The 27,803-nt window shown below is 44.3% G+C and overlaps 1 protein-coding gene across 1 annotated transcript in view; it reads left to right on the forward strand.

The window, feature by feature from the left end:
- Positions 1 to 27,803, forward strand: part of Pld1 (phospholipase D1) — a 171,889-nt gene that overhangs the window by 128,753 nt on the left and 15,333 nt on the right. The window contains 3 exon segments of the mRNA XM_052730200.1: positions 11,016 to 11,129; positions 13,642 to 13,691; positions 21,365 to 21,499. Of these exon segments, the coding sequence (XP_052586160.1) occupies positions 11,016 to 11,129; positions 13,642 to 13,691; positions 21,365 to 21,499 (299 nt within the window).

The following is a 27,803-nucleotide window of genomic DNA, read 5'->3' on the forward strand; positions in this document are numbered from 1 at the left end:
ACAGAGACTATCTCAAAAAAAATTAGATTAACATTGATGCTCTCTCTCTCTCTCTCTCTCTCTCTCTCTCTCTCTCTCTCTCACACACACACACACACACACACACACACACATCTATGTAATTATCTACCTATCTCCTATCTCTTTTTCTTTTTACTTTTCTTTCTTTTCCTTTTTTCTCTCTCTCCCTCTTTCTTTCTTTCTTTCTTTCTTTCTTTCTTTCTTTCCTTCCTTCCTTCCTTCCTTCCTTCCTTCCTTCCTTCCTTCCTTCCTTCCTTCCTTCTTCTCCCTCCCTCCCTCCCTCTCTCTCTCTCTCTCTCTCTCTCTCTCTCTCTCTCTCTCTCTCTCTCTCTGAGGCCGTCTCTCACTAGTCTAAAATTCACAAAGTAGACGAGGCTGGGTGGCCAGTCAGTCTTGAATATGCATCTGTGTCCACCTCCAGGCAACAGGATTAACATCATGTACTATCACAGCTGGCTTTTTGAAACATGTGAATTCTGGGGGTTGAACTCAGGCCAGGTCGCCATGCCTGAAGGACAAGTACCTCACTGATTGAGCTGTCGCTGCAGCCCAAGAACATTTTTCTCTACTGTTTCAATTCTCATCGAGAAAGTTGATATATTCCTAAAATTAGAATTTTAGAGCAGGGAAGAATTCATGGCATTTTCTGATCACATATTCCCCAGCGATCCTGTGAGCTGATTCTGAAGGGAATCCTAAGAGTGTGGAAGGCAGGGTCTGTCTCAGACTGTACCTTTTGATTTTACTTAATAACTTGAACTCTGTGGGCTAGTGTTCTTAGGCAAGGTCATGACAGAACACAAAGCCCCATTTGCAGGCTGCCTGAGGTGGGGACCCGTCATGCTTAGCAGTGGCCTGGGCCCTGCTCCTTCTCTTTCTTCATAGATCTCTCTTGCCAAAGACACATTCTTAGCAGCATGTCTAGCTCAGTGGCCGGAGAAGGACTAGACGAGCCCACAGAGCAGATGCATGAAGTGGCAGCCAACTGCCAAGCCTGAGCAAGGAACATGGGCCTTAGCCAGGGCCCTCGCACCTCGGGTAGATCTGAGTCCCCAAGGTGCCACCTCTGCTAGGCTGTCTCATTTTTCTGCCAGCCTTGGAATGGAGCCTTGTCCCAGTTCCCCAGAGCCATTTACTCCCTTTCCACGGCCATCATTCTTCACAGAAACAGGATTCTGCCGGGTCTCCGTGACGTGGTCCATGACCTAGATTCTCAAGCCCATGTTCATTCCGCAGTAAATGAAGAGAAGCCAGGGGAAATGCTGCAGAAAACATCGTGTCTGCTCTAATACCTGAACCTGTCTCAGAGTTGGAAGCAGCTCCCAGGCCACTTGAAACATGCCTTTGACAACTCAAATGTGTCTGGGCAGGCAGGATAAGTTAAGACCCTCTGTTTCCAATCATCTCTACCATGGCTGAGTAACCCAAGGGATGGAAATATACCAACTGATATAGACAGGAACATTTGAAGGCACTGTCTGTCATGAACGAATGGTTTCTGGGGACCACCTCGAGTCTGCCTATTTTGACATGCAGAATTTCCCTGCTTTGGTAGAAAGCCAGGGGGTGAGAGAGTGCATCTCCTATGACTGTCACCAGGAACTTGATATACAATGACAATGGCAGTTGACTTCTTGTGTCTGTTAGAACTGAACAGCATTGAAAACTGTATGGTTGAGCTGCTTTAAAAACACGCTGTTTTCAATAATTGTTTAGCCTTCCCAGATGGTTCTCAGAGCTGTGGGGAGTCACAGTTGGCAAGTGAATGGCTGCTGTGAGTGGCCAACTGAGCTCTAGCATCCTGGGGATCCAGCTGTCTGGGACCTAGGGCCTTTCCTGCTGTGCCAGCCATGGATATGCAGCCACCTTCCCAGTCTATCAGATTGTTTCCCTAATGCTGCCTTTTCATCAACAATAAGAACCACGCCATGTCTACGTGAGTGTTTATGGTGTCAGTCAGGTGACAAAGCACCAGTTAATGTGAAGCCATTGTAGCATTCCAGGCCCATGTCATCTGGAAACACACTACATACCTTAAATCAAGAGTATAAAGAGCCATAACCACTAAATCAAAACTCTTATTTGTACTAGAAACAAAGATTCCCACCAAAAAATGTTTAATCTTCCCTATTTTAAGTTGTTAGATGCATACTATAGAATAAAACTTGCTTTGAAAAAAAACATAATTTATTTTTAATTAAAAAAAAAAATCCTTACTTTAGTTTCCAACCACTGGCTCACAACTGAAGTGTTCTGCCTTTGGGGACCAGCCGGAACTATAGCAGATTTCGCTTTCCAGTTGATTTTTCTATTTCTCTTTTTAAAAAAGTTTTATTGTGTTTATTTGTTTGTGTTTGTTTGTTTATGTGTGTGTATATGTGTGTGGTTCACACATGCCACCGTACATGTGTGGAGATTAGAGGACAGCTTGTGGGAGTCAGTTCTCTCCTTCCACCACACGGGTCTTAGTCAGGCTTGGCTGCTAGCACCTTTCCCCACCAGACCGTCTTGCCTGGATCTCTCATTGAGATGCCACACCTCGAGGCATCATGAAGTGCTTGCCAGCGCTGTCCTGTCAGGTCAGGCTGCTGTCCACCCTGTCATTCTTGGGTGATACAAAAGCTAACTTTAATTTTAATTGAATTAAACTGTCAGGGGTCACTTCTGAGTCTTCCTGACAGGTGCTTTTCATGGATTGCTTCATTCAGTCTTCAACTTTTGGGGCTGGATATGGAGCGCCTCTCACCCCCGAGAGGAGGCATCTGAGACTAAGTTACTCAGACAAGGCTGTTGATGGGGGTACTGGGACTCCAACCCAGTCACCAGGTACTGTGAGAGGTCTCCCACAGGCTCAAATGTTTGAGCATGTGGACCTTCCCTTGATGTTGTTTTGTGTTTGGGTCCTTTAGAAGGCAGAAGCTCACTGGAGGAAGTGAGCCGCTGTGTGTCGGAGTCAGTGTGGTGGTAGTGGTTTGAGACAGTTTCTTATAGTCAAGATTAACCTTGATATCACTGTGTAGCCAGGGACGACCTTGGATTTCTGATCTTCTTTCCACCCCTCACGTCCTGGGATTACTGTCATGTGATACCAGACCTGATTCAGGCTGTGATGAAAATCCAACCCAGGGCTTTATGCATGCTGGGTAGGCATTCTGTCCTGTGAGCCACACCCCTAACTCAGGCCTTTTGTAGCCCGGCCCTACTTCCTGTCCACTCTACTTTCTGACTGAGGAGGCAATGTGACCAATGCCTTAGATCCCTGCCACCATGTCCTCCCCACAAGGGACTGTGTGTCTTCCCACCATGATGGACTGTGTGTCCTCCACTGTGATGGACTGTGTGTCTTCCCACCATGATGGACTGTGTGTCCTCCACTGTGATGGACTGTGTGTCTTCCCACCATGATGAACTGTGTGTCCTCCACTGTGACTGTGTGTCTTTCCACCATGATGGACTGTGTGTCCTCCACTGTGACGGACTGTGTGTCTTCCCACCATGACAGACTGTGAGTCCTCCACCATGACGGACTGTGTGTCCTCCACCATGACAGACTGTATGTCTTCCCACCATGACAGACTGTGTGTCCTCCACCATGACGGACTGTATGTCTTCCCACCATGACGGACTGTGAGTCCTCCACCATGACGGACTGTATGTCTTCCCACCATGACGGACTGTGAGTCCTCCACCATGACGGACTGTGTGTCTTCCCACCATGATGGACTGTGTGTCCTCCACCATGACGGACTGTGTGTCCTCCACCATGACGGACTGTGTGTCTTCCCACCATGATGGACTGTGTGTCCTCCACCATGATGGACTGTGTGTCCTCCACCATGACGGACTGTGTGTCCTCCCATCATGATGGACTGTGTGTCCTCCACCATGATGGACTGTGTGTCTTCATATTGTAAGCAAAAATAAGTTGTTCCCTGTGGTAGTTTGAATGTAATTAACCCTCATAATCTCATAAGGGGGTGGCACTATTCGGAGGTGTGGCTTTGTTGGAATAGGTGTGGTCATGTTGGAGGAAGTGTGTCACTGTGCAGGCAGGCTTTGAGGTCTCATATATGCTCAAGATACCACCCAGTGTCTCAGTCCACTTCCTGTTGCTTTCTGATCAATATGTAGCCAGCACCATGTCTGCCTGAATGCCACCATGCTCCTCATTATGATGATAATAGACTGAACCTCTGAACTGTAAGACAGCACCTCAGTTGAATGTTTTCCTTTAAAGGAGTTGCTGTGGTCGTGGTGTCTCTTCACAGCAATAAAACCCTGACTAAGACAGTACCTTAAGAAGCCATTGTCGGGTCTTTGGTCCAGCAATAGAAACGTAACTAGGTCTCCAGGACTTCAGCTTCTTCTCCTTAGCACCAAGCTTCAAAACTTCCCTTGTTTCTAAGGCAGCAGGCAGTTTTTAATAGTTAAGTTTTCAAAAAAGCCGAGAGAGCTATTTTATTCAAAACCATACAAATATTTTGTTTCTTAAAGTAATTATTTGGTGGATAAAGTTTCTTTCAGCAGAGGATATGTCTATCCTATAATTTTCATATCCTGTAATTTTGTGCCATGGAAAGGCATGCCAGACAGGGTGCAGAAGCCTTGTGCTGTTGTTATCAGAAAACGAAGGGAAACATTTCCAGTGTGACAATTGCTAGCTCTTCTTTTTTTTCCTTGTGGGCTATCTCCCAAGCTCTAGAAAATGTTTAGAGAAGAGGTTACCCCAGGGCACAGAAGATAAACCCCGGCAGGAGATCATTTGAAATCATTTTCTTGCTTTGATTTTATTCCAAAACAATCTTAGGAATGGTCATCTCGGCGTCTAGATATAAAAAGGACACAAGGCTGGGCCAGCGATCTTTTTGAGCCTGAATTTGTGTCCCGACTGGGATGGGACAGGATGGAGAGCAGTTAGGCTTAATGATTTTGTGGGTTTCTTTTGGGGATATGTCTTACCAAATGTTATCAAACCTGGGGAAAAGTTGAAGTCTGATAGATATGCTGGTCTAACCCAACCTTCTTACATTTCAAAGCTTGCCATTTTCAAAAGATGAACAATGAAAATGCTCCTATGTGTGTTTCGGGTATAACATGATCTATCGCAGCTTACACAGCCTCTTCTACAGTTGGTAAAGATCAGTGTTAAGTCATGTTAAGGACATTCCAGCATACTGGTAGATTTAGACCAATTCCCTCATCTACAAATGGAGAGGGCAGAAGGATTTATTGCATCTTAAAAGATTTGCCAAACACAAAATTAAAAGGGTTATGCCCTGACCTTACAAGAGGCTTCAGATCTAAGTCCAACACAACTGATCCCACCACAGTCTAAAGTGCCCTCTCTACAAAGTCCTGAGGAGCCCCAGCTGCAATTACTCCCATTTCTGGTGGCATTCATCATTGCTGCATAGTTCATATTCTCAGTGTCTCCCAGTTCACAGTCATGAACCTCCCACCTCAACTGCTCATCCCTGTAGAAGCACGCTGAGCTTCTTTGGGGTTTCCCTACATGTTCTGTGACCCAATCGTGAGCTGACCCACTTCTCTAACTGCTCTCCATGCTGCTGAGGGGCTCAGGCGCGAGGGAGGAGGGTGTGAGAGGGAAAGGGTCTCATAAAACATAAAAAGAACTGGAGGGGAATGGAGAGACTATCACCAACTTGGCAGGAACCACTCCTCTGCTTTTAAAGGTGCAAACAACTTTACAACAATAGGAATATTTCAACAGTCCACAGCCATGGGCTCGAGAGAGAGCTCCCTCAGTAAAGTAGTAGACTGACAAGCATGAAGACTGTTCCCATGTCCCCACAACCTGCAGAAAAAGGCTGGGCACAGCAGTGCAAGCTTGTCATCCTATCACTGGGGACTCAGAGACAGCTGATCCCTGGAGATCACTGACTGGCCTAGCCCAGCTGACAAGTTCCAAGCCAGCGAGAGACCCTGTCTCAAAGCAAGTGGACAGGGTTCAAAACAATGACACCTGAGTTTGACTTCTGGTTTCCATACACATATGTAGACACACGCATATGCATTCACACACACACACACAGAGAGAGAGAGAGAGAGAGAGAGAGAGAGAGAGAGAGAGAGAGAGAGAGAGAGAGAGAGGAAAACTTGCAAGCATACAAATAAATGTAAAAAAAATCATATAGAATAAGTAAAAAGGAAGTGGGCTGGGGCCTGCTCTATTTCCTCTGGAATTCTGTTCAGGGTGGAAGAACAGTTTTCAGTAGCTCGCTCTTACTTCTTTTATTCTTAATTAAAAAAAAAAAAGACCTACTATTTGTTTTTGGTTTTTTCAGTTCAGGACTTCTCTGCGCAGCCCTGTGGCTGTCCTGGAACTCACTCTGTAGATTAGGCTGACCTTGAACTCAGAGGTCTGCCTGCCTCTGTGTCCTGAGTGCTGGGATTAAAGGCGTGAGCACCACTGCCCCAGCAAGACCTGTTTCTATGTATGCATGTGTGTCAATGTGTGTAGGGAGTTATACATGAGTGCAGTTCCTGCGAAGTCCAGAAGAGGGCGTAGGATCCTCTGGAACTAGAGTTACAGGCTCCTCTAAAGGAGTAGGGCACACTCCTAACCCTGGCACCATCTCTCCAGCCCCTGTGCTTACATCTTCATCCTCCTGCCTCAGCTCTCAGGGTCTTTGTCTAGCTGCCTCATCCTGAAAGCACACTTCTTTGTGTCCTGGTTCCCTTCTGCATCGCCACCCTAGGAACAAGGCCTGCTTCCCAGTTCCAGGTACCAAGCAAGGACATCAGCACGTGCAAGAGAGATGACTGGGCATCTCGAGGTTAGCTGCCATGTTTGTGTCCTCTTAGTGCTTTGCTTGGGGCATTTTAAACATGCTACCTGGAATATTTTGCTATTGAGCAGTTCTAGCCGCTATAACATAACTTAGTTGCCTTTTTATTGTTGGACATTTATTTCCATTGTTTAGCTCTTATATGTCACATTGCCATAAGAGTTTGTGAATTTTAGAAGTTCACTTTAACAAGAATCTTGAAGATGGAATTTTATACAATTATATCTTAGCACCAGTGGTGAAAGCATCTGCCTGCTTGACCGTTCATTACTCACGGCTCCTTTCCCACCCACTCTTACGTTGCTTTTCAATACAAGTCATCTTGCCTGTTAGGGACTCCTTCCCCAATGACTGCTCATGCTCTGGGGGTGCCATGTTTCCAGAGAGTTCGGAACCGTAACAGCTGGAACCACACACTGGACAGACTGACACACAGGGTTTTCTCTTCATTGGCTTCCACTCAACTTCAGCCTTGCTGGTGAAATTCCAGGGCGCCCCCCCCAACTTATTAACAGTAGTGAAATATAAGTCATTTTTGCTAGTTTGAGGGACATGCTTAACATTTTCATCATCCAGGAAGCTAAGAACCACCATGTCAAAAGCAGCCAAAGGCCTTCATAGGACTAAGAGAGAGCAGGAAGCAAGGTCATGTGGATGTAGGGTCTCACAGAGTGTAGACTGCAAGGATGCTTTATGGGATTTTCATATGAGTTCTCCATTTTAAAGTCACTTTTTCATCATAATAACCTCAGGGACCACAAACATCACCACCTAGACTGGGCCTTCAAGAGTGACAGTGTTGGGGAGTGACTTATGTTGCACAATACTATATATATATCATATATATGTCATACATATCATATATATGGAAGTAATTGTTTCACATACTTTAAAAAAAAAGTCAGCAACAATTTAAATTCCTGTGACTAGAGTGGTGATTTCAACATTAAGGGTCAGCTATGCAGGAGACTGTCCTGCCTCCATTGTGTTCTCATGTGGAAGGGGCTCTGGGATGTACTGTTAAATGATAAAAAAACAACATTCAGAAAGGTGTTCATAACACTCTAACCTTGTGTGGAAGAGAGGAATACATACATGTGTTTAGATCGTGGACTACTGTGTCTACAGGACCACAGAGGTCACTGAGGGCAAGACTCCTCAGGGATGGAAACAGAGGTTGGGACAAAAGTAGGGGAAAGGTTTTGGGTTTTTCTCTGTATAAACCTCTTAGATTTTGCATTGTATTACTCACTGGAAAGTAGGATTTATTTTTTGGTTCCTCTGAGTACTAAACATAGAATAACCACATGACTCAATGTTTCCATCCCTGAGTATGTACCGAGAAAGAACTGAAAATGGGTCAAACAGACATGATATGTCAATACCAACAACTGAACTTGGTTTTTGTTTTTTGAGGTGGGTCTTTCTCTATTGCTCAACTCACCTAGAACTCACTATATAGACCACTGCAGCCTGAAACTCCTAGACATGGGCCTTTCTCCGAGTTCTGGGATTAAAGACATATACCGCTGTGCCCTGCCTAATAATGCAGCTTTTTCCCCAACAGCCACAAGGCAAAGTCAGCCTGAATTCCCACCAGCAGATCCAAGTGTATGCATAACACAGGATACTGTCCGGTCACAAAGGGGAAGGAACTCCGACACATGCCATACTGTAGACGGACCTTGAGGGGACTATGCTAAGAAAAACAAGTTAGACCCAAAAGGACCCTTATGTGCAAAATCCAGACAGGCAATTCATAAAAACGGAAAGTAAGTCCCTAGAGATCACCAGGGACTCTGGGAAATTTCTATCTATGATGGTTTGAATAGGGAAAGTAGCCACATAAAATTATGAACACAATGATGAAGAATCATATACTTACAATGGCCAAAATGCCCAATTTTTCATTTTATATATTTACCATAATGAAAATTAAAGTTAAATATAATTAAGGAAAAAATACCAAGTACCTACAGCTTGACCTGTTCTCCACTGAAGCATTCTTCCGACCTTACCCCCACCCTCACTAGCTAACAGTACTCACTGAGAGCACGGGTCCTCTCCTGATGATGCCTAAAACAGAAAGCTATGTGGACATGCACCCTGTGTGTCGGAGCAGGTCAGCCCTCAGCCCAGGCCATGAGCATGTCACTATGGAGTGAGCCACAGAACCGATGGGTCAACCTCCTGGCCACAGTCTGTGGGAAAGAAGAGGCCAGTGTGACCCGCTTCTGACCGAGGCTTCAGGAAGCCTCATGGACCAAGGTGACCTAGCTGTGAAGTCCATCCTGGGCTAGGAGCTGAGGAGCCAAGTTTCATTAGCAGGGTTGGGGCGGGGTACAGTGGGCATCACTGGGGTGCTTGTGGAGGGTCTTGCTGGAATATGATTTTATCTTGAAAAGCAGTGGAGGCTAAATGGTGTGGTCCTTAAATATCCATTTTGCACACATCTGGACTTTTCAATGCTGCTGTGGGAAAACGGCTTAGGGCTTTCTGCTCTTTTCCCTCATCCTGTTTACCATTTAAAGACTGTGCCTTCTCTCCTAAACAAGCAGATAACTCAGGCTGTTCATATTTTCTCTCCAGCCCAAACTGTGTTTGCCATCTAGTGAGTAATCCTCGACATTACAGCAGCCTACTTCACATGCCTCATTTCTCAGCCCAGCCGCCAAGCTGACTCCACACTCTGGTCCCCTGACAGTCACTTCTGTCACACACCGCCATGAGCATGTGGACATTCAGGCACATTCAGCTCTGAGCCCTCCGAGTAGGGATATTCTCATGAGAAGGGGCACTTCTGCTGTTCATAAGAAGTTCTGACGATTAAGTGTTATAAAAGGTTTAAGCAGGACGGCACACGAGAATTAACCAGCAGTGAAAATGTACTCAAGCAAACTTTTTGCGTACTGTGAGGGATCCTCGCTCATTTCCAAGTTTTCTTTTCTCCCTGTGTGTTCTACAAACAATTCCAGAGGCCTCAGCTGTCTGGGACTCCCACAGTAAGAGCTGCCACATGAGCTCTCCAACCTGAGGCCAAGGAGAGCGGCACACACAGCATTTAAAGGGAAATGAAGCCTGCAGATACTGTGTTGTATGTGCTGGGGGTTGAAAATGAACCTGGTTGGGGCTGACTCAGTGGGTAAAGGAGCTTGCCACCAAGCCTGGTGACCTAAGTTCGGTCCCTGGAACCCATGTGAAGATGGAAGGAGAGGACCAACTGCATAGAGTTGGTCTCTCCATATGTTGGCTGTAGCATGTGTGTACCCACGCCCCATGTATGTGTGCCTGCGCCCCATGTATGTGTACCCATGCCCCATGTATGTGTGCCCACGCCCCATGTATGTGTGCCCACACCCCATGCACACAATAACAACAGTTCAATTTTTAAAATAAAGGGCCACTGAGGTGACCCAGCCAGTAAAGGCGCCTGCTGCCAAGACTGATATTCTGAGTTCGATCCCCGGGATTCACATGGTAGAGAGAACTGACTTTCATAAGTTGTTCTTTGACCTGTATGGACACACACACATGTTTAAAAAAATAAAATAAAAATAACACTAGTCACTCAGAATTCTTGAAGAATCCCTGGTAACATTCTGTGGCTAGATCCTTAGAATTCCTAAGTAATGATGACTATTGTGGAAAGCATCCTGAATCCCGTGTGCTTGCTCCTTAGACATGGGCCCTGGGAACCCAGTTATAAATGGAATGCCTCAGCTTGCCGAGCTGTGAACTGACTCCATATGGCTGTAACTTGTTTTATATGTGTCTATCTATCTATATTTACACATATGGGTATGTATATTTAAATAAAGTAGAATCTTACTTAAAATCACACACACACACATCGTTGTGATAACACCTTTTCCTAAACTTTGCTGTAAGCCACTTCTGACACCCTCTTCCATGAGATCCAGCAAGACTAACTTTAAACCACCTTCTGTCCTGCAAAGGACTACAATACAGAAAAGAAAGCAGACACAATTCCCACCTCACTGCCAACGAGTTTCTCGTTTCTCGTTCACATAACAGCAATAACCGGGATCCAAGGGCCGTCCAAGTTGAGCAGAGGAGGCTGTGTGAAAGCATTCACGTTGTCTGTAAAGCCCGTGACCTGCTTGACTGATGATGTCACTGTTGCTTGTGTGTGTGTGTGAATTTCTGTGCATGTGGCTTTTGCAGGGAAGGCCAGAGATACCGGGTGTACATTGTGATACCACTGCTGCCAGGATTCGAAGGAGACATTTCCACAGGAGGAGGGAATGCTCTACAGGCGATAATGCACTTCAACTACAGGTGCCCGATTCCAAGCCCTCTGCTTTGATCCTTGCATCATGCGTGGAAGCCTGGGAAGCGAGCTGCAGGGTTTCTGCACATTTGTTCAGCATTTTACTTTCAAACCTTAGTCTTTTCTAAGTGGTAACATTCAAATGTCACAGTCATACATGATGGTGCTCTCTTCTCTCCTCTCTCTCTCTCTCTCTCTCTCTCTCTCTCTCTCTCTCTCTCTCTCTCTCTCCTACTCTGTTATCTTGGATCTCATTTTGTAACCCTGGCTGCCTGGAACTTGTTATGTAGACCAGGCTGGCCTCGAACCTCAGAGATACCCATCTCTGCCCAACTAGTGTCGCCTTTATATTGATTTTTAATACATGATATTAATGAAAAAATATCTTTATACCACTGATCCCTTTATTCTTTTCTGTAAGTAGAGAAAAGTAAAACAAGAAGTATAAGTGCTTGAAAAAAAAGAAGTCTAAGTGCTAACATGATACAATTTGAGTGCATTCAGTTAGACAGCACGAAGATGACAACCGGGATATTTCCTTATGTTTCACACTTTTCTAGTCTTCCTTTTCGAGGTGGGAGGGGAGAATGAGACTTTACAATGGACCAAACAGAGAAGGGCTCAGTGCCTTCGTCACACTTGGGTGGAGGGTTATATGCCCCATGCTTGGCTTCGGAGACCCCAGCTGATGCTCATGACACGGTGTGAGGGCACTATTGGGTGGGATTGTGGTAGTGTTTGATATTAAGCCTCATATGGCCCAGGCTGGCTTTGAACTCCCCATAGCTGAGGATGACTCAATGTCTGATCTTCTTGCCTCTACCTCCCAAGTGCTGTGGATTATAAATGTGTGCCACTTGCCTGGTTTGCAGTTCTGGGGATGAACACAGGTCTTCATGCATGGGATTAAAGGCATGCACCACGATGCCCAACAGTTGGTTTCTTTTTTCCTCTGATTCTTCTGACTTGTGTCTGCATATCTGCCAGGGTTTGAAGTAAATACTGGTGCTAATGCTGTTATCCCAGGGGCCAGTTCACCTGGCTACAGTGACTACCTTTTTTCTACATACTGAGCTGAAGATGGGTCCATGTCTAATGTTATCTGACTTAGTACATAACCAAAAATGTTTTTGTGAGCATATGTCACTAACATGATGTTTAATTAATTGCTCTCTATCTGCTTTCTTGGCAATTCAAATATTACTTTTGGAATACTGTCAGTTTTGAGTATTTCCTATGACTATGTCTTTGATTTTTGAACCAGCTGAAAGACACATTTGGCTGTTGTTCAGCAACGCAAACCTTTTGTTATGCAAAAGCATCTCTATTTGCTAGTGTAGACTTTAATAATATCAGCCTTTCCAGGCATAGCTGTATTTTTAATTACATTCATACAACAGGCAGATGGAACATAGAATTTTTTAAAAAAATTTTATTATCATCCAGCTCAATTATCTTCTACTTTAATTTTTAAAGTTTTTATTAGCATATACTAATTATAAATGGCGAATTTTTATTATAACATTTTCTTACACACATACAATTTTAATCATATCCACTCCCTTTATTCTCTTTTGTCCCTTCTCACCTCCCCTCCCTCTTCCCAACTAGTCTCCCATCTGCTTTCCATCCTTCTCTCTCCTCCCCGGCTCTCATGAACCAGTGAGTTCCATCAGTGCTGTTTACAGGAGCACACATGAGAGGTGATTTGTGGAAGCGAGTCTTTCCAAGACTACACCACTGGAAAAAATGTCTCCCCCTGGAACTGTGGTAGCTCCTAGGGCAGAGGTGGCCTCACAAACCCTTGCTTTTCCATCATTTAGAGTCATCAGTATTTAACAGTCTTGAGGAACAAAAATCAACAGAGCCATTATTTAAAACTTGATTTTTCACATTGACAGATTTTTGCTTATTCTGATGGAAATAACCCTGTATAATAGTCTGCTTACTTCTTGATGCTCTGACGAACAAGGGTTTGCCCCTTTCACCCCTGAAAGCAGGATGGTTATGTAAACGCTCTTATCTTCGAAGAATCCTCAGTCTTATTTTTGCTATCACAAAATTTTCTAAGGGAAAGTTCATTCATAGCCCATCTCTCTTTCTGAAATCTGATATCAATTTTATAACTCTTCTATTGACTCACATCAAAATAATTATGTCTGTGCCGGGCGGTGGTGGCGCACGCCTTTAATCCCAGCACTCGGGAGGCAGAGCCAGGCGGATCTCTGTGAGTTCGAAGCCAGCCTGGGCTACCAAGTGAGTTCCAGGGAAGGCGCAAAGCTACACAGAGAAACCCTGTCTCGAAAAACCAAAAAAAAAAAAAAAAAAAAAAAATAATAATTATGTCTTTTCAGTAACATTACAAAAATATTTCCTATTGTGGTTTTTACCTTTTGAAAGTGGGTATAGCATTTTCTTATGAAAGTACTTGTTTTTGCTTGGGTTAGGGTTACATCCACAGGTGTTGCTGTAAGACTTGGTTGTTGGAACCTCCATAACTATGCCTTTACATGTTTTCAGAACCATGTGCAGAGGGGAGAACTCCATCCTTGGACAATTAAAGCCAGAGCGTAAGTAGTTTTTCTTTTCTTCTGTGATTGTTTCAAGGAAACATCAAGAGTTAATTGGACTGGATATGAAGATAAGGTGGCAGCATCTATTAATTATTTTCCTTGTTCCTTTGACCAATATGTGACAAAGCAGCTTATGGGAGGGAGGGGTCAATTCCAGCTTACGGTTTGAAGGTGCAGTCCGTCATGGTGGGGGAAGTCATGGTGGCAGATGCTGTGGAGGCTGGTCACATTGAATTCACAGTCAGGAAGTAGAACAGGATGAATGCTGGTGTACCCTTTGTCCTTTTTATTCAGTCTGGAACCCACTCATGGATGGTGCTGCTCACACTTGACCTTCCTTTAACTAACTTGATCTAGAAAACCCCTCACACACACGCACCCCAGATTGTAATCAAATTAACTGTCGTGGTATCCGTGAATGTCCATGTAGTGTGCTTATAGAACTTTGTTCACCCAAGCTTCTTCAGAAAATGCTCAACTTAGGTAAACCACATTTTCTCATTAAATTTCCCAAGCCAACGTTCAAATGAAAATACCTGTGTATGAGGTGCATGGGTGGTAAACAGTGGAAACATCTCTACAATTTGTATTATTTATTTTCATCATTTCAGTGATAACTGAGGAGTCTCATGAGGACTGTCTACTGTATTCTCAGCTTATCCACCACCATAGCCCCATATGGGTCATCCCTGTTGAGAATTATCTGTTTAAGTTTGTACCCCATTTTTAATTGAATTACTTGGGTTTTTGATAGCTATTTTCTTGAATTCTTTATATATTTTGGAGATTAGCCCTCTGTCAGATGCGGGGCTGGTGAAGATCTTTTCCCATTCTGTAGGCTGCCATTTTGTCCTATTGACAGTGTTCTTTGCCTTACAGAAGCTTCTCAGGAGGTCCCATTTATTGTCAGTCTTAGTGTCTGTGCTACTGGTGTTATATTCAGGAAGTGGTCTCCTGTGCCAATGTGTTCAAGGCTATCCCTTACTTTCTCTTCTATCAGGTTGAGAGTAACTGGATTTATGTTGAGGTCTTTGATCCACTTGAACTTGAGTTTTGTGCAGAGTGATAGATATGCATCTATTTGCATTCGTCTGCATGCTGACATCCAGTTATGCCAGCACCATTTGTTGAAGATGCTTTCTTTTCTCTATTGTATAGTTTTGACTTCTTTGTTAAAAATCAAGTGTCCATAGGTGTGTGGATTAATGTCTGGGTCTTCAATTCAATTCCATTGATCAATGTGTGTGTTTTTATGCCAATACCAAGCTGTTTTTATTACTATAGCTGTATAGTAGAGCTTGAGGTCAGGGATGGTGATGCCTCTAGAAGTTCTTTTATTGTACAGGGTTGTTTTAGCTATCCTGAGTTTTTTGTTTTTCCATATGAAGTTGAGTATTGTTCTTTCAAGGTCTGTAAAAAATTGTGTTGAATCTACAGATGGCTTCTGGTAAGATGTCCATTTTTGCTATGCTAATCCGAGTGATCCATGAGCTCATAGTACTTCCTTACAGCCTCTACCATAACCATTTTCCATAATGTTTGAGACGATTGTGGATAAAGAAGGGAAAAAACCAAGGTACCCCCTTTCCCTGCTGCAGTTCTTTCTAGAAGTACATTCTTAAATGGAGGAGAGAAAAAGAAAAAAGAGTGTGAGAAAAATGTTTGCTCATCATATATATAAGGGACTAGTATTCAACTGAAAGAAGCCAGGCACAATAGGCCATGTGCCGTACGGTTACATTTTTTATGAAATGTCTTTAATAGGCAAATCCATAGCAATAGAAAGTTCTATAGTGGCTGTTAAAGTCTGGGGAGAGTAGGTAGGATCAGATGCCAATTAGATGGGCATGGGAGTATAAAATATCTTAAAATTAAGTAGTGGTGATGGTTATACAGCCTTGTGAATATACTTTTTAAAAATCTACTGAATTGGACCTGGGGATGCAGCTCAGTTGGCACAGTGCTTGACTGGCTTGCATAAAGCCCTAGGTTCAATCCCAGCACCATATAAACCTGTAAAGTTGTGCACATCTGGAATCCAAGCATTCAGAAAATAGAGGTAAGAGGCTCAGAAGCTCAAGGTCATCCTTAGATATGCAGCATGTTCAAGGACAACTTGGGATACATAAAAGATGAATCCCAAAAACTCTGCCTAAAACAAAAACATCTGTGGGGTGCAGCAGTGCAAAACCTTTGATACCAGCACTTGGGAGGCACAGGGATCTCTGAGAGTTGGAAGCCTGGTCTACATAGTGAGACCTTGACTCGAATAAATAAACGAAACTATAAAATATACCTATTGAACTATATACTTTTTATTTGCACTTATTTAATAGATTTAATAGAGAGGCTTGCACATGCTAAGCAAGCACTCTGTACTGAATCCACATTCCCAGCCCTGTGTATACAATTATAATGGGAAAGCTTCATGCTATGGAGTTTTTGGAGACATTTATAGACTTTTATGACTTTTTAGGGGATTTGGTAGCTTTGAATGCCATGGGTTTAGCTGGATGTGGTAATTCACATCTTTAATTCCAGCACTCAGGAGGCAGGGGCCGGTCTCTATGAGTTCAAGGCCAGTTTGGTTTACATAGTAAGTTCCAGGACAGTCAGAGCTGCATAGTGAGACTCTGCCCCCCCAAAAAAAAAGATAGATAAAGAATAAATAGGCTTAAACTTGCCCACAGCAATGGTTCTCAACCTTCCTAATGCTGTGACCCTCATGTTGTGGTGACCCCCCAACCATAAAATGATTTTCATTGCTACTTCATAACTGTAATTTCACTATTATGAATTGTAATGTAAATATCTGATATGCAACCCCTAAAGGGGTCATGACCCACAGGTTGAGAACCACTGCCGTACAGGTATATTATGTATGCACACATGTCTATCAGTGTTGTGTATTTAGGAAGTTTCACTGATTGTCTGTTCAGACCTAGTTATGCACATCACTAACTGTACCCAGGAGAGAGCAGATGTCCCAGAGTATCACCTTCATCTCTATGGGTTGATGAATCAATCTATATAAAAGACATATTGATAAGACAGAGTAGGAAAGGCATCCCAAGCTGCCTGATGGGGGCTTGGAAGGTGAACATGAGATTATGGGAGAGTAAGGAATCAAAGCACGTTATTCTTTCGTCTCTCAACTGTGAAAATGTCCCGAGCTTAATAGAAAGCTCTTTCTTTGGCTCCAGACCCTTTTTTCGCCTTTGCATTCAGGGAAAATAAATTGGATTTTAACACAAGAAACAATTTCAATGGCAAGCCTGCTTGGGGGAAAGTTTCTAAGCACCCTGGGAACAAGTCAACATAGGGCCTCTTGGTGGGGGATGTCCACATTCTGAACACGGGGAGAAAAGACTAATTACACAGGGCCCTTTTCTGATGCAGAGGGTCATGTTGTTGGTTTGGTTTGTTAGTGCTGGTGGGTTTTAAAGCCCCAGCAGCCTCCTCTCTGATTGGGTGGCAGACTGCAGTGCCCAGAGGTTGGCGCTCCAGTCAATTTGAATAACAAAACTGCAACTGTGACGAAGTTAAATGTCCTGAAAAAGAATTCAGGCCCCAGCCAGTCTCGGAGCCTGTAATCTCCAGAGAACTGATGTCCAGTTTAAAGCATTTCCTTACCATTTTTTATAATTTTTGTGAATTATAACCTTTTAGGACCAAGTAAATTAGTGGCCAGGAGTATTCAAATGGCATTATAAATACACAGATACCCGAAACTCCAATTTTAAGTAATAAGCCTTAGGTGATAATTCTTGGTGTTTTTTTTTTTTTTTTTTTTTAATCAAAATGGCCTTGTGAACTTCCAGCACACATTGGAGCCCACCTTCCTTCTGGTACCCAGACAACAGTGTCAGTCATAGTTAGTTCTGGAATGTTGTCTGCAGAGTCCCATACCCCATCACCTGGGAATCACCCCAGGACTTGTCTCCCGCTTTCACAGTGGTGTTTATCCGTGTTGCTGGAGTTTTCCTCTTTTGTAACTTGGTAGCACTGCGTTAGCACCACTGACTTTGTGTTCGTTTCATGTGAAGTCAGTTTTCTTCACAGAATAAAATGCCTGTTCTCAATTTTCCTTGTCTCCCTTCACTAGGAAGCACGTGAGGAGGGCGGTGGAATTCATTACTGTCATAGATACACCAGTTGTAGCTGGCAGGCCCCCGGAGACTGTCCGTGGCGGCTCCCTGCTAGCCAGGACCTTCTCTTATTGTCTCTCTTCCCTACCCGCTTCCTTCCGTTTTTCTTCTTTTTCTTTTTCCTTCCTTCCTTCCTTCCTTCCTTCCTTCCTTCCTTCCTTCCTTCCTTCCTTTCTTCCTTCCTTCCTTCCTCCCTCCCTCCCTCCCTCCCTCCCTTCCTTCCTTCCTTCCTTCCTTTCTTTCCTTCCTTCCTTCTCCCTTTTCCTCCTCCTTCCTCCCCCTCTTCCTTGAGAATCTGCACTGTTAGTTTTCCCCTCAGGGCCCTTTTTCACTTTCTGAGCCTCACTGAGTGAGGCAGAGTAGGAGGTGGTATGCTCTGTGGGCAGAGTGTCCCTGATGACACATGCTTGGCTGATTGACAGGCCAGCTGTGGAAAGGCTGGGCATCCCTGATCAACAAGTGTTTGGCTGATAGGCCAACAGTGCAAACGTGGCCTTCAGACACATCTTAAAGTCCAGGCTGCTGGCCACTAGTCAATATAACTGATCTTTTAAAAATGATTTTTAATGCTTTCAGATTCTTCATATACTTTATTCATTTAATTATTACTGGTGGAAGACACATGCCACGTCTCCCGTGTGGAGGTCAGGGAACAGCTTTCAGGAGTCAGTTCTCTCTCCCCACCTTTCCATGGGTTCCAGGGATCAAACTCAGGTTTGTGAGGCAGAAGCCTTTATCCACCAAGACGTCACTCGGAACCCTAATTCCAGCCTTATAGGACAGTTTCTGGGGCTCGATCTGTCCTTTCATCCTGTGTGTCTATCTGCTGACATTTTATCTCCCATCCCCTTCCCTTCTCCTCCACTGCCCTCCCCCTCTCTCCCCTTCCCTTCCCCCTGTAACTTCCCTGGGGCCTTAAACGCCTCCACTGAACCCCACATGCAGCGCTGTAACCCGCCTTTAGCAAGTCCTGCGAGATGGGCGAGGACCTATGTCTTAAAATGTTATTCTCGGGATCACACGCCCGCCCTAGATGATATGGAGAAATCGGAAGTTCAGGCTCTGTGACCGTAAGTAACGGTGATGCCAGGCTGTGCAGCACAGTGCTGGCGCTGGAGAAATGTACTCCACAGTGTCTAAAAACCAGGCATTTGTAGAAGTATTTTCCAGAACTGTGTGGACACAAAGGACTTCAGGGAGGACATACTCCCTTCTTTTTAATCAGAGGAGATTTTTTTGTTTGGTTTTTTGAGACAGGGTTTCTCTGTGTCACCCTGGCGGTCCCGGAACTTACAAATCCCCCTACCTCTGCTTTTGAGTGTTGTGGTTAAAGACCTGTGGCACCATTGCCTGGTCAGAGGAGGTTTTCTAAAGGAAGTAGTGGTCCATGTCCAGCCTCTTGATATTTCCGTCTACAAAATTCATGCTCAAGAAGTATGGAATTAAGTTACAAAAAATTGTGTCTCTGTCCCCCCCGCCAAATCAATGTTTTAAGTATGTTTGTGATTTGTGTTGGGCCTTGTTCATACTGTCCTAGGGCTCATGAAACCCGCTGGCTGCAGGTCACACACATCTGGAACTTAAACGTTGTTCTAATGTAACACTAATTCATGGGGTGTGGAATTTGTGAATATTTAATGTCTGTAGAGCTTTCAGAAGTAAAAAGCACCAGTGCATCAACACAGCTCTGAGATCATTCACGTACATTCAGAGAAGATGATCTGTCAGTGACGGACTCCCTGTGAGTACTTAGGAATAACTTTCTTTCCAAGATACCTGAACTGAATAGAGCATCCATGGCAAAGTAGAACATCTAAGTAATAGATGGGGCTCAGCAAACAGAACCTGAGTTACCACTGGACCTATTAATATGTTTCATAATCTCCTAGAGAAAGACACAGTCTCAACTTTTCTTTCTGTTAGAATTCATGGCAGCTTGGCTCCTCTCCATTTGTTCTGAGTCTTAGACTTTGTCAGGACAACTGTGAGGGAGGGGACCATACAACCTTGTGACCAACACTCAGACCATGATAGTGACTATAGTTTGGTGTGGAATGCAGTTCTTCTCTCATGGTAAGATGAGTGAGCAGCTATTTATAGTACAAGCCTGCTACTGTTTGCTTGAAACAAAATCTCCCAGTGTCGAGCATAATAAAGTTTATTTTCTTTTCTTAATATTAATGATCTTGAAGGGAGAATTTTTAAAAATCCTTTGACAATTGCACACATGCATATGATGTATTTTCATTTCACCCTTTGTGGACCCCTCCCATCTCCTCCTCCTCCTCCTCCTCCTCAACCAATCCCACTCCTGCTTTCATATTGCTTAGTTTTTTAGTGACTCGCTGAAGTTAGTCAGCATTGCTTGCAGGAGCATGGGCAGCTTAGCAGTGGTTACCCCACTGAAGAAATGGCTGCTCTTCCGCCAGCAGCCCGTAAGTGCCAACAGCTCTGGAAGGACAGGCTCTCGTGAGACCCTCCCCCACCTGTGATGGAATGTTGATGGGGCCCCTTCCTGTACAGGTGACCACAGCGAGTGTGAGTTCCTGAGCACGGTGGCCCTGTCATGAAGACAGCAGTTCATGGCACTCTGCCCCATCCTGGGGAGGATTATTTAATTGGCAACGGTTCTAGGTAGTCAGCAGACTTAACTGCCACTCAGTGCCGACTGTGCTACATTCATTCAATGGTTTTGACAAGCACCGGTCCTCTGGCTTAAGCTGCCGCAGGTGTCAGCTGAGACAGAAGCAGCCGTGACACTGAAATCTTGTGTCGTCTTTTCTGCCTCCACACATCAGTAGTTAACTCACCAAATCATGGAAGGGCTCCGATTGGAGTAATTTCTAGATTGCCTCAGCCAGAGGCAGAAGACATTCCAATATGATTTTGTTGTAATGTAGTCATTGTCCTCGTTAACTTGGATGACAGCCTAGAGTCGCCTAAGGAGGAAACCTCGGTTGAAGAGTTGCTTACCCCGTGTTGGCCTGTGGATGTATCTATGAGGGACACTTACTGTTAGTTGGTGTAGGGAGTCCAGTCCGATGCGGGCTGCTGCACCAACCCTGGGTGGTGGATCCGGGATAGATATGAGCTAAGTGTAAGCCAGGAGACAAGCCGGAGGGTGAGCTAGCCAGCATCCTTCCTCTGGCCTCTGCTTCAAGCTCCGGCCTTGAGTTCCTGCCCTGACGTCCCTCAGTGATGGACTGTGACCTGGGAGGATAAGTCAGATAAACCCTTGCCTTCCCTAAAAATTCCTTGACACAATGTTTTGTCACAGCAACAGAATGAAACTAGGATACTCATTCAAGTTACTAATAAAATTCCCTTTATCATAAGAGTTCCTGGCTAAATTTTGCAAAAGATTTTTTATATATATATATATATTACACACATATATGTATATATTTCTAAATAGCCTGCTTAAATGGTCTATATGTCTTGGAAAACAAAATTGATGTACCTTCGTTGGACATGGTCGATTGATCTTAATATTGATCTTAATATTTTCTTCTTGATTCCCAGTTGGTAATCAGTGGATAAATTACATATCACTTTGTGGCCTGAGAACACATGCAGAGCTGGAAGGGAACCTAGTCACTGAGCTCATCTATGTCCACAGCAAGTTGCTAATTGCTGATGACAACACAGTTGTTATCGGTAAGTATGAGGTCTGTGCCCACGCTTCTTTGCCTCAATTGTCCTTGCTTTTCTGTGCTTCTGTGGCATCTGAGATTTGTCATAGAACACCTCCACTGTTTCAGCGACATCCTCCCTAACCTGTCTTGTTGTTGTTGTTTTGTTTTTTAACCTATCCAGAATTAGAGATCCAGAGCAACGAAAGGGACTTCGTGCAGTCACAGTATTTGGAAGCAGGGCCTTAAACCTCACATCTGTTCACCTGCTGATCTCACTGATTCTTTAAAAATGTTTACTTTTGTTTATTTGACTGGTTGACTGATTTTGTGCATGTTCTGCATTTGTGTGTGGAAGTCAGAGGCCAGCTTGAGTGAGTTTCCACCAAGAGGGTCCTGGAGACTGAACTCCAGTCTTCAGGCTTGGCAGCAAGTGTCTTTATCTGCTGAGCCATGCCACTAGCCCCCATTTGATTAATTCTTTAGTATTCCCTTATTTTTATTTGAGTCCAAATGCCTAGAGTTCTGGGATTGGGAGGAGAGGAAATCAGCAAGGGAACATTTCAAACAAGAGAAGCTTGTGTGTGGTCTGTGCTGATCCCACATCATCTGACCTTCCCTACAGATCTAGGGTCAGGTCACAGTCAAGGCCAGAAGGATGCTAAAGTCTTGCTGTCAGTGTGCTTACCAGTATTTTTCCTATGCTTATGTTTTGGATACTCTCAATCAAGGTGTGGAACTGTCAGCTTTGCTGATCCGGGTGGAAGTGGAGAGAGAATTGTGTTTTAGTGAAATGACATCGTCCTGTTTTCCGATCAATGTCCCTCTTCAACTAACGGCACGAGTGCTCTCCCCTCACTGATTCAGGAGAGAGGCGTGCATATTCTGGATTGGACCTTCTGGGCCAGAAGGGTGGATATTCAGTCTCCTTCTGGTTTTATAAACATTGAACATCCTGCGTCAACATCACTGAATTGTTTCCCATTTAATATTGTTAATGAATAAACACTGGAAAGATGAATGAGATGCAGAACATTAATAACTTGTCATAGTCAGGGTTTCTATTGCTGTGATGAAACACCATGACCAAAAGCAACTTGGGGAGGAAAGGGCTGGTTTGGTTTACACTTCCACATTGTAGCTCATGGCTGAAGGAAGCCAGGACAGGAACTCAAACAGGGCAGGAACCTGGAGGCAGGAGCTGATGCAGAGGTCATGGAGTGGTGCTGCTTGCTCAGCCTGCTTTCTTATAGAACCCAGGAATACCTGTCCAGAGATGGCACCACCCTCAGTGGGCTGGGCCTTCCCATCAATCACCAATTAAGAAAATGCCCTACAAGCAGATCTTATGGAGGCATTTTAACAACTGAGGTCTCCTCCTTTCAGATGGCCCTAGCTTGTGTCAGGTTGGCATAAAACTAGCCAGCACATGATCATTCTGAAAAGTGAGTGGTGTGTGTGTGTGTGTGTGTGCGTGTGTGTGTGTGTGTGTGTGTGTGTGTGTGTGTGTGTGTGTGTGTGTGAGAGAGAGAGAGAGAGAGAGAGAGAGAGAGAGAGAGAGAGAGAGACTTGTGTTACCAGTAGAGATGGTGCACGGCACTGCTGGGAATCCTGCTCATCTGTTTTATGTAGCTAAAGTGATCCTTGTTCCTGCCTGGCTCACATGGCCCTGCAGCCACTTGGACCCAAGTAAACACACAGAGGCTTATATTAATTAAACTGCTCGGCCATTAGCTCAGGCCTACCACTGACTAGCTTTTACACTTAAACTAACCCATAATTCTTATTTATGTTTAACCACGTGCCTTGGTACCTTTTCCCAGTTCTGCCTTCACATCTTGCTTCTCATGGTGGCAGTGGCTGGCAGCGTCTCCTGACTCAGCCTTCCACTTCCCAGCATTCTCCTCTCTGCTTATCCTGCCTATACTACACTTCCTGCCTGGCTACTGGCCAATTATCATTTTATTTATCAATCAATCAGAGCAACACTTTCACAGCATACAGAAAGACATGCCCAGCAGTTTTAAATAAAACATAGCTTCTTAGCTGTATTAAGGTAACTCCCTGGTCTTTAAGAAGCTAAATGTCATGGAGTATTTTGACACTTTTTGGCAGTTATATGTCCTTTTTGTCTCTATTCTCCACTGAGAAAGGAAAAAAAAATCTCATAACTAGCAGTAATGAGATGTCTTATCTAGAATATAGTTTGGAAAAATGTATTTCTGAAGCAAGGGTATGTATCTCAGTGTGTATATAGGTGCATACATGTATTTAAATATCTGTAAACATAGCTTGAATATCTGTATACATATACACACATAGGGAGAAAGACTAGAGAAATGGATTATTTTGATATTTGTGCAGAACTGTTTTCTAAAAAAGCGTTGTATTCCAACATCCTTTACCCAATAGCAATGGTTCTCAACCTGTGGATTGTACCCCCGAATTTGAATGACCCTTCCACTGGTGTTACCTAAGAGCATCAGAAAACACAAATATTTATATTATGATTTGTAACAGTAGCAAAATTACAATTGTGAAGTAGCAACAAAAATAATTTTATGGTCGGGGGTCTCTACAACGTGAGGAGCTAAAAGGTCATAGCACTAGGAAGATTGAGAACCACTGTTCTATAGTGACTTATTATACTGAACAAAACATGACTCCAGATAGATCAAAGACCTCAACATAAAACCAGGTAAATGGATGGAACTAAGAAAAAAACAATCATCCCGAGTGAGGTAGCCCAGATCCAAAAAGACAAATATGGTGTGTATCTAATTATATGTGAATATTAGCTGTTAATCTTCAATAGGCAGGCTACAATCCCTATAACCATGGGAATTAGGGATAGAGTAAGAGGCTAGCAGGTAGGGATGGATCTCCCTAGGAAGGGGGCATAAAATAGATAAGTATGATGGACAAGGTGGAGGACTAGAACGGGAGGATCAAATGAGGAGGAGGAGGAGGGAAGAGGCGGATGACGGAGGGAATGCAGGGAGGAGCATCTAAACAAGGCTGTCTAAGGGGTGTATGGAGACCTAATACTGCAGAAGCGTCCCCAAATGTATACAAATGCGGAGGTGATCTCATCAAAATTGCCAAATAACGGGGAAAACGGAGCCCTGGCTGGTGTCTCTCATCACCAAAGGAAGCCTCCAGTACTGTGTTCCTCAAAAGGCACCCAGACCCTATAACCACTCTATGTAACCCACATCCCTCCTTCCTCTTCCTCTTTTTTATGTAGAAATGAGGTATGCCCCAATCCTGCAACTCATTTTCTGAGTTTGATTTTCAGAACACAGAAATATTTAACAGCAAGACTGGAGGTAACATTTATACTTATCAGTATTTCCCTGTTAGTATTATGTATTAAGTTCATCTAAGATCTGGAGCCTAGCTAGGCAACCTGCCCCAGGATTGGCTGTCTCTGCCTACCTTACACTGGGGTTGCAGGTGGATCTCGGTGCCTGCCCAGCATTTACATGGGTTCTGGGGATGTGATCGCTAGTCCTCATTTTATCAAACCTGAGGGTCACAGCCTGTGCCCCAAGCCACACTCCTTAACAAGTCAATTAAAAGAGCCAGTTTAATAATGGAAAACAGGGGAGAGAGAGAGAGAGAGAGAGAGAGAGAGAGAGAGAGAGAGAGAGAGAGAGAGAGAGAGAGAGATATTTATTCAATGTGGCCATCTTAGCGGGAAAAGAGACCCAGCGAAGCCCCCAAGTCCATCCTCAGGGTTCTGCAGTAAGACTGAGGTTTAAATAGAGAGCCAAGGTTATGAACATCTAGGCACTGCCCATCAAGGTGTGGCCCTGCCCACCGCTGACTCATCCTTGTGAGCTTCAGTTTCATGTTGTAAGGTGCTCTGATAAGTTGTAACCTCTGTGGAATCTCTTGCCAGGAGACAAGTTCCTGTCTGGTGGCAACCTTCTTTTTCTCCCAGCATGGGATTTCGGGGGAATTCCCATTTCCTCGGTACCCATTGTTTCTACAGCCCGGTAGCCATGTGGAGAGACACAGCATCTCTGGGGAAGATCTTCCTGCTAGGCCTGTTAGGCTGGCTTATGCAGACAGCACTTACTTCTGTCTCCAACATATCACAACGCCAGGAATGTACTCCTGCCCGCAGGAGTCAGGGGGGGCTGCCCTGGGAGGGGTTTGGGGTTAGTGGATAAATATGTGGGGGCTCCAGGCTGGCTCCCACATCACAGGGTTCTGATCTTGGCTAGAGAAGCACCACCCAGTCCTGCAGACACAGTCTTGGAGTGGCCTCTGCTTAGGGCAGAAGAGAGCCAAGTCCCCAAAAAGCACCACGGGAATTCTGTTCATACACCTAGGGAGGAATGCTTGGGCTAGAGAGGGGGATGCAAACGCTACATTCCAGTAAATTCTCCCCACCTGCAGCCCTGGTCACACCAACACGGCTGCCTAAATAAGACCAGAACCAGCACAACACCTAACATGGGAGGGGGAAGTCTCACACCTAAACAAAGAACCGCAGGCATCTAAGGGATGTTGAGGGTGGGAGAAATGGTCCTCTCACAGGATGAACCCCATCACTGGTTATCCAGTACCAAATGGTCAGTCCCGGAATCATATACATTCAAGTAACACTAAATGGACTAAGCAGGTGTGTTCATGCATTTATACATCCAACTGTATCATTATTGTTATAGGTATATGCATATATAACAACTGAAAAGAGACCATAAATTTGAGAAAAGACAATGGGAGGGCCATTGGAAGGGCTGGAAGGAGAAAAGGGAAGAGGGGAAATCATGTACTTATATTTTAATTAAAAAAAGCCGCCAAACCTCATGGTGTAATACTAAAGCTACTTAGTGCATATGTATGCTTTACCATGATCCACTACAGAATTTCTTCTATTGTGAGGAATCAGGTAATAAAAGGAAGTCCAGACTACACATCACAAAATAAACAAATGAAAGCTTAGTCCTTCCTAACTGAAAGTCAACATCCTTGGTGAATTGAGGTTTTCTCTCTAGACCAGGCTGGCCTGGAACTCACAGAGCTCTGCCTGCCTCCTGAGTGCTGGGATTAAAGGCATGCACCGCTACCTCCCTGAATTGAGGTTTCAAAACAGAGGGAAATTGACACCAAAGCTGCTGCCTGCCACACAGCAGAGGTGGAGAGTCTCGGCCATCAATGGCAGACTGTATTTCAGATTAGCCAGTGACTGTGAAAGCATTCCTGCCATTTAACATTCCTTGTTGTGTAAAAGCTGAAGACCAGAAAGCTTGTTCTTGTGTTTTGGTTTTTGTTTTTAAACAAAAACAAAACCCTAACAATTTCTAGAATAACTCCTTCATGATTCAGTTAACCAGCGTCCTTTGCGATGCAGGTAGAAAACTATGTGACACAGTCAGGAGACCGTATCGTTTCATAAACAGTAGAAGAAAGCTCTAGCGTTAACTAGAGTCTTCCGGATTTTGCTGTAGCAGGCTTCCTCGGACTGCCAGCCCCCATATTATGACAAGGGGACTTGATATTAGTTATGAATGTTCAGCCTTATCATACGCTTGTCCCACTAGCTCTTATAACATAATTTAACCTGTTTCTCTCGGTCTTCATTTTGCCTCAGGGCTTTTTACCTTTCTTTCATTCTGTATGTCCTTGTCTGGCTGTCTGACTGGCTGGCCCTGAGCATCTCCCTCAATTTCTCCCTCATTCTCTCCTTTCTTCTCTCTTCTCTCCTCTCTTACTTATTCTCTCTGCCCGCCAGCACCGCCTATCCATCTCCTGCCCAGCTATTGGCCATTCAGGTTTTTAGTAGAGCAATCAGGTGCCTTAGGCAGGCAAGGTGAAACAGCAACACATCTTTACAGAATTAAACAAATGCAACATAAACAAATGTAACACACTTTTTCCTAGTTAAACAAATGCAACACACATTTACATAGTTAAACATTCTGCAACATAAACAAATATAGCATATCTTGATATAGTCAAAGTAATATTCCATGACATTCTGCAGGTTTTTTACAATTATTTTCACTTATGTGTATTGTGTATATCTCTGTATGTGCACACATGTGAACAGATGTCCATGGAGGCCAGAAGAAGGCATCAGGTCTTCTGGATGTAGAGCTACAGGATGTTGTGAGCCACTTGACATGGGTGCTGGGAGTGGACTTGGGTCCTCTGGAAGAGCAGGAAGCGCTCATCACTGCTGAGCTGTCTCTCAGCCTCTGAGCATGCTTTCTGCCCTTCGGCCTTGACTTGTTGGGTTAGCCCCTCATGGTAGAAAGATGGCTGTAGAGGGAATCTTCTGGAGCCAATATCCAAGGGATGGGAGAGATGATATA

Source organism: Peromyscus californicus, unplaced genomic scaffold (genome assembly GCF_007827085.1).
Source record: "Peromyscus californicus insignis strain IS unplaced genomic scaffold, ASM782708v3 Scaffold_9__1_contigs__length_137607984, whole genome shotgun sequence".
Lineage (NCBI taxonomy): Eukaryota > Metazoa > Chordata > Mammalia > Rodentia > Cricetidae > Peromyscus > Peromyscus californicus.